The sequence below is a fragment of the Nicotiana sylvestris genome, chromosome 1 (assembly GCF_000393655.2).
Source record: "Nicotiana sylvestris chromosome 1, ASM39365v2, whole genome shotgun sequence".
NCBI classification, from domain to species: domain Eukaryota; kingdom Viridiplantae; phylum Streptophyta; class Magnoliopsida; order Solanales; family Solanaceae; genus Nicotiana; species Nicotiana sylvestris.
Genome location: NC_091057.1, coordinates 175998292 through 176006181, shown reverse-complemented (window position 1 = coordinate 176006181; position 7890 = coordinate 175998292). Strand labels below are relative to the sequence as shown.

General features: G+C 32.8%; 1 protein-coding gene across 1 annotated transcript; it reads right to left on the bottom strand.

Annotated features, from left to right (window-relative positions):
* Nucleotides 1-1483: 1483 nt before the first annotated feature.
* Nucleotides 1484-5760, bottom strand: LOC104247219 (probable LRR receptor-like serine/threonine-protein kinase At4g37250). The gene is made up of 2 exons (XM_009803179.2): nucleotides 3950-5760; nucleotides 1484-2343 (listed from the first exon to the last, which is right to left on the bottom strand). The coding sequence occupies exons 1-2, from the start codon at nucleotides 5631-5633 to the stop codon at nucleotides 1676-1678; spliced, it is 2352 nt and encodes a 783-aa protein (XP_009801481.1). The 5' UTR covers nucleotides 5634-5760; the 3' UTR covers nucleotides 1484-1675.
* Between the last annotated feature and the right edge of the window lie 2130 nt (nucleotides 5761-7890).

Here is a 7890-nt window from a genome sequence, read left to right as displayed (position 1 = left end):
TTATAGATACCTTTTATGTGGTTATAAGATGTATTTGATGTATTTAAGCTATTGTATTCACGAATACAGTAGCAAAAATAGGCGTGAATCAGGGAAGTCCAGCTAATCAGTTGTTGTATTCGAGTGTATTCGACTGTAATCATGGAGTGAAACATGGGATTACAGCTGTATTCATGCGTGAAATAGGGGATTACACTGTTTTTAAAATGGAAAGTGAATCAATTAACATAATAGACTCCTAATATAACTCAACAAACTCAATTATAACACACAAATTTTGTATTTTCAGTTATAAAAAAGATTCTCAACCAAAAAATACCCCAAAAACATAGCAATCTTCAGAGAAATTATATAATACATCTGAATACATAAATTTTATATTAATTAAAAAAACTTATGAATACATTCATGGCATATAGCGAGATAGTGAATACGATGAAATACATAGAATACAGCGGGATACATTGAAATACAATGAAAAAAAAGGACAGAGAATAAAATAAAATACATGGATACAGCGAGATACATTGAATTACAATGAAAAAAAAGACAATGAAAATCATGAAAATACAGTGTAATACGTTGAAATTACATTGAAATATATTAAAAGAAATGTTCTTCTTCATCGCGAAAGAAAGAAATCGTCACTTAGTGGATCTCCGAAACCGAATCCTCTTTCCACGACCGCCGCCATCTCATTGTTGGACTTGAAATTAGGAGCAATATTCCCATGTTGAAGTTGATGAAAAACTTGAAAATTTTGAGTACTACTCAAATGATCAGAATCTTGAACGATCAGAATCCCACGAAATTTTATTGCTGCAATATCATGAGCCGCCGCCAACTCCTCTACTGCAGTTCAATTCCAGAAGAAGACACAGCAAAAAGAATGAAAAAAAGTTGATTAGCGTATAAAGGGAGGGGAAAGTGGGAAGGGATAGAAAAAAAATCGGTGGAAAGAAGAGGAGATCAGAAATTTTAATGGGATAGGGGAAGATAATGAGATGTATCAAAGTAGAGAGAGAAAGAAAATAGTGTAACTGATTAGCGTATTTAGTGGCTTAGGGTTAGGAAGTAACCAAAATTAAATATTTTGCTATAAACCTTAAAAGGTATTTATAGAATATAAGTTTTTTAAATGGTATTTATTTAAAATAAATAAGGTGTTAACCTTTGCTATGGGAGGTAAAAATTTCTTCATTTATTGTTAGATAGTTATCTTTAAAGATTCAAGATATTCAGTTATATTCGTTGAAATTAAAGTATAATTATTGTTAGCACTATCCGTGCATTTTAACAAATGATAACATCTTACTTAGTATTTTTATTGAGTAATCAATTAATTTTTCTTATGAAATTACCTTTACTTACCTAATAGGTGATGTGACTGTACAAATATTTTTTAACGCTGTCATAGAACTTAAATTTTACTTTTATTGCCTTTGGAATTATCTAGTAATGTAACGTTTTAAGCGTAGTCAGGTTAATCCAAAATAAATAAACTCTTGATCAATTCGTCAAACTTACAAAACACTTTCATCAATTACAACAACGGCTCTCCTCCTCTTTATGTAGCAAAGCAAAATCTTTCTAAGTCAAAAGAAGAACAAAGAGAACTACAGCCCTTTACACCCCAAATAATACTTTAATAGCTTTTCTTGGTCCAACATAATGATTAGTAATGTGAATAACCTGGTACTTTATCCAGCATATGAAGGGCATCTTTCATTGTAGGCCTTTTTTGTGGATTCAATGATGCACAACTAAACCCTAGCTTAAATAATGACACCGTGGTCTCTTCCTTGCTCTCCACGTCAGCTTTAATTGCCACATCAGCCATTCTCAACACCCGGTTCTTGTCATCCACTACTGAACCGGTGGTCCACTGGCTCAACTCCCGCTCCGAAAATACTTTCCCGGTTAGAAGCTCAAGCAACACAATACCAAAGGAATAAACATCCCATTTAGGACTAGGCTTGAGGCTCTGCAGCGACTCGGGTGCGTGGTATGGGGACGTGCACCCGACGAACCCGGCTGGGGCAATGTAAGGGCTGTCATGAACCGGTTGATCATGTAAACCATCTCGGGAGGTCGTGGACCGCTTGCTACCAAAATGCCGGGCCGAATTATCCGGTTTGCAGCTATTTTTGCCATGCATTAGCCCATGAAGCCCAAGGTCACTGATTATAGGCTCCATATCTTGTGTTAAGAGAATGTTACTAGGTTTGATATTGCCATGCACGTGTTTCTTCTCGTGGATGTAGGTCAAACCTCTTGCAATTCCTTTTGCTATCTTGAGCCGGACTTCATATGGTAAAAAGTAAGGAGAAGAACCAACTTTTCCTGAAATTTTTGAACAATATATATATAATATTTTTAAGTTCTAAGAAGTTAATTTAAGTGTGCCATGCATAACATCTGCTAAAATTCCAGTAAAGTTCTATACAGAGGCAGATGCAAGATGCAAATGCAATATGAGTCCAACTGATGAACTCAACATATTTTACACAAAGGATAGATATATATATATAAGTGAAAATCAATAAATATTTAACAAATATTAAATTCTGAACTCATAGTCGTAAAAGTACAATGTATTCGGTTATGAGAAAATAAATATTAAACCCATCAAGTTTATATCATGAATTCGCCTCTAATTCGACAATATGCAACCAGGAGAAGAAAATAAGAAAATGAATAAATACTTTAAAATTGTGTCACACTTCTGATAATTTAAACTTTTAGTACCCGATAATAGGTTAGTATCATAGTATATCCTAGCGTCAGCAACCGGGGGAAGAAAACAAGAAAATGAATAAATACTTGGAAATGCTTCTGATAATTTAAACTTAGTACTGGATAATAGGTTAGTATCATAGTATATCTTAGCATCAGCAAACACAATAATATAATAATAACAAACTCAATATAATCTCATAAGTACAAAAATTTAAAAAGAATAATTTGTACGCAAACATGATTTCTACCTTGGGAAGATAGGGATGCACTAAGTTAATATTACTTAAATGGATACTCCTATTTTGTTTGTGTGAAGAACGTTTTGTGTACAATATTGAGGAGAGGGATGCACATGTATTTTGGCGTATTGAACGTATTCTAGTATAGTTTGTGGGGGACTTTTCACGGATTATGACAATGTCACATGGAGGACCATTGGGAGCCTCAAACAGAACCACATAAAGTATACTCTGCATATTCAGTAACAAAAATCCATGCCTATGTATGGTATATACACTAAAAACTAAAAAACTCTATTTTCTAGTGACTAAATATGGTAATAGTATATTAAGGGACAAATCAGGGAATGTTGCTGGAGATATACCAGAGACCATTTAATGAAAGATACCCTTGACTTATCAGATTATTTGGGTAATTATTGTTAGGTCCAGAAAAAAGATTTATCAAAAGTATAGCAATGATTGATTGGACTGTATATATTTTGACCAAAGAACTAAATTTTTCTCGCAATGAAGAAATTCAACATGTTCTTTAGCTTTTTTATTTTATTTTTACGAATGAAACACGGGATAATTCTTGAATTTTAAGCTATGACTGGTTCGATAAAAGTCATTTTTTAAAGAAAATAAAAGTTTGGAAAATGACTTATTTTCTGAATCTTTTTTTTTTTAATTAAACATTGACAATAAATTTTTTGAATATTATAGATTGATAATTATTTAAGTGTTAGCTAAAGCAATAATACGAAGGTAAGAGTTGAGATAATTACGAAAGAAAATAGCTCCCGCCGGAAAATGAGAGAAGTCATTATCCTCAATTAGACGAAAATGTCCGCGAAAATATTTTTTATTATATTTTCTAAGCAAATATTTTCAGTCATGCTAAACAAACCCATAATCTTCGCAAAATTTCCTAAAAATTGAAGTAATGTAATGAAGAAATAACGAGAAGAAGGAAAAGTAAAACTTACTGAAACCAACATTGGCTAAGCTTCCATTAGAAACATAGTCATAGATGACAAGCTTCTCATCATCTCCCCAATAAAACCCTCTAATACGAACAAGATTTGGGTGACGCAGTTTATTAATTGCTTTAACTTGACTCTCAAATTCCTTCAATTTTCCAACACCATTTTCTCCAATTCTCCTAACAGCAAATGCAGTCCCATCTTCTAACACAGCTTTGTACACAATACTAGCTCCACTTGACCCCAAAATATAAGCTGAAGCTTTTAACAAAGTTTCTAGCTCTAATTCTGTTTCACCATCCACCATTACAAATGACCTTTCTTTCTTTTTCTTCTCATCTATTTCATACTCAACTTGTTCTTCAATTTCATTGTTCTTGTTTTCATCAGTATCTGAACCAGTTGCTGATGTTTCTTCACCATTTGTTATAGTCAAACATGGCCAATTTGCAAGACTTGAACTTCTTGTAGCAGTAGTATTTTTTTGTTTTAGAACAAGTACTGCTGGTTCTGGAGTTTTGTTGTATTTTTGGTCTTTGTCAATTGAGCTTTCTATATTTGCTTCACTTGCTTTTTTCTTCTTCAATTTGTAAACATAAAGAAAGACAACAGCAAGAACTCCAACACCAGCTAAATCACCAACTATGATTCCCACTATAGTTCCTGGCTTAAGCCCATGTTGTGATTGATCTTGACCTGCACTTTCTGTATTTCTAGCTGAATCTTGAAGTGGGGTTGAGTTAATTTCTTTTGGTATAGCTGCAATTGCTGGAGAAGAAGTGTTTGTGGTGATATTAGGTGGAGATGATAAAGTTGAAGGGATAGTACATAGTTTCTTGAGTGGTTTGCCACAAAGATCTATATTTCCAGCAAAAAACTCTGTTTTCTGATTGGACAAAGCTATAGATTCTGGGATTTCACCAGTGAGGTTGTTGAATGAAAGGTCAATTGTAGCATTTGCTGGTATTTTCTTGGCAAATTGTGGTGAAACTAAACCTGAGAACTTGTTTGAAGAAAGGTTCAAGTATTTCAAACTATCACCACCAAATTCATCAGGTAATGTTCCATTCAACAAGTTAGAAGAAAGATCCAAAACTTCAACAAACTGAAATCCACTTGGTATTGTACCAGAAAAGAAGTTGTTCCTTAAAGAAACAACAGCTAAATTCTGCAAAGAAGTCAACTTTAGTGGAACATTTCCAGTAAATGCATTCACAGAAAGATTAAGAAGTTTTAAGCTCTTTAACCCTCCAATAGACTCAGGAATTTCACCAGAAATAGCATTGTTGGACAGTGAAAGGACTTGAAGTTCAGAAGCAGTGAAAAGTGAAATAGGAAGAGTTCCATTAAAGAAATTATTAGACAGGTCAACAGTATGTAGATGTTGAATAAAGCCTAATTGTGTTGGAATTGAACCAAGAAGCTTAGAATTTGGTAGGACTAAACTTATGACTCTAAACATGTCTGGTGCACAAGTTACACCAGTCCATAAACATGGGGTTACATCATTATAATCCCAATTTTCAAGAACTGATAAAGGGTCATCAAGAATTGAGTATTTGAAAGATAACAAGAGAGTTCCATCTATGTTTAGACCAAATGAAGGACACAAAAGAAAGAAGAAAAAGACACTAAATGACCACAAAGAATAGTGCTTAGAATCAGTTGTTGAGAAGTTCATCATCATTTCTTGAACTGATTATTCATCATTATTGCATACTCTTTAAGTCCTATACATAGGAAGAAAAAGAAGAATTTGGTAAAGAGGAAGAGGTAAACCAACTTCTATAGAAATTGTTTTGGTGAACAAAAAGGCAAAGGGATATGGAGAAGAGTAAGGCAGAAAGGTGTTCTGGTTCACTCTGCTGCATATAATGATAATATTGATATTGATATTGATATACTAGTAGTAAAAGGGTGCTTGAGTTAGTATGGGAAAACAAAGTGAATGGCTACTATTGTACTTCTTTCTGTCCTTACTCTGTATTGAGTTTAAATTTTATATATTGATAGTGTCAAACCGTTTTATAGCCCGTTTGGCATAACTTCAAAAATTAGTTTATTTTTAAAAGTACTTTTTTTTTTCAAAACGACTTTTGGTGAGAAGTAGTTTGTGTTTGGCTAATTAGTTTGAAAAGCACTTTTGAGCAGCAATTAGTGTTTGGCCAAACTTTAAAAAACTGCTTTTAACTGTATTTTTCTCAAAAGTGCTTCTCAAAAAAGTGCTTTTGGAGAGAAGCTGTTTTTTTCTGCTTCTTCAAAACTGCTTCTGCTTCTCCTCAAAAACATTTTTTTTTTCCTTCCAAACGCTTGGCAAAACACCTCAATTTTTGGACAAAAGTATTTTTGGAAAAAGAAAAAAAGCACTTTTGGCCAAAAAGAAACTCGGCCAAACAGTCTATTATATTGCTTCACTGTAAAGGTTAATAAGTGGGCGTTTGGACATAAGAATTGTAAAATTTCAAAATAAGTGATTTTTTTTTCAAGTGAAAATAGTATTTTAAAATTAGAGTTGTGTTTGGACATGAATATAGTTTTGGATTGTTTTTGAAGTTTTGTGAGTGATTTGAGTGAAAATTTTGAAAAACAATCTTTTGGAGTTTTTCAAATTTTCGAAAAATTCACCTTTAAGTGAAAAATGAAATTTTTATGGCCAAACACTGATTTTGAAAAAAAAAAAGTGAAAAAAGTCATATGTCCAAACGGGCTCTGAAGGTAGTTACCTACCATAGTAACAATCTGAAAAATAAGGTGAGTAACCTTTCGTAGTATAGGCGGATTCAGGATTTATACTTTATGGGTTTAATTTTTAAAGTTTTTAATATTGAACCTATTATATTTTTAAAGTTATGGGTGCAAATATACTATTTTTGCAATTTTGATGAATTTTTACACATAAATTTTTATTCCGCGTCAAAAACAGGGGCGAAGCTACATTTGTTAAAGGATGGTCAAATGACCACCCTTCTTCAAAAATTTACACTAATATATATGTAAAGTATTAATTTTTAACGGTATATAACATATATTGAACACCCTTTATCGAAGAATTTTTTAACTTCTTTTAAGTTTGAATACCCTTGAGAAAATTTATGACTTCGCCACTAATCAAAAATTATGGGCTCAATTGAATCCATTACTAACACGCTAGATACGCTTGTTCTCCATAGCAAGTTAAATTTCACTGGTTACTTAAAAATTTATTTGCACAACCAGTGAACTTTTTTACACTGTCAGGTGACTAAGTGTATCTAACTATCAATGAATTTAACAATTTAAAAATAAAGCAAGGAACCTACTAAAATAGCTCAAAATTACACCGACTGTATAAAAGTTTGCGTTTGCTAATAATCATTAAAGAACCTGTTAGAATAACTTTGATTAATCATATTATTAATTTATTAGAAAAAGAGAGCAGAGAGGAATCTTTGTGTTTTTGCTAGAGGACGTTTTGTATGAGTTGGGTCTCAATTTACAAGTAGAGTAATGTAGCTAAAGTCCACCTCTTATTGACTTTTCCCCCACTCCATTTTCTCGTTTCCCACGCTATCTCCTTTTCAAATTCACCTTACGAGTGAACATAGAATAAGATTATTGTTTTGCTTAGCCACCCTTGTACTTTTACAAAATTATAAAATAAAACCTCAGAGAACTGCTGGCTACTGATTAATTTTGCAGAAATTCTGAGGTAAAAACCCTCTGTTTTCCTTTTATATTTGTTATCTGAGTAAGAGTTTCGGCGTAAATTTCTTTACTTTACAAATAAATTTCTTAATGAACATTAGTTGATAATTTCTGGCTTTTTATCTGGTTAAAAGGGTAGCACGGTGCACTAAGCTCCAGCTATGAACGGGGTTTAGGGGAGGCCGGACCACAAGGTTTATTGTATGTAGTTTTACCTGTATTTCTGCAAGAGATTGTTTTTATGGCTCGAACCCGTAATT

Coding starts and splice junctions, on each gene's coding strand:
- LOC104247219 (XM_009803179.2), bottom strand. CDS start 5,633: ATGATGATGAACTTCTCAACAACTGATTCTAAGCACTATTCTTTGTGG. Junction 2,344..3,949: donor CTTAGCCAATGTTGGTTTCA/GTAAGTTTTACT, acceptor CAAAAATTTCAG/GAAAAGTTGGTTCTTCTCCT.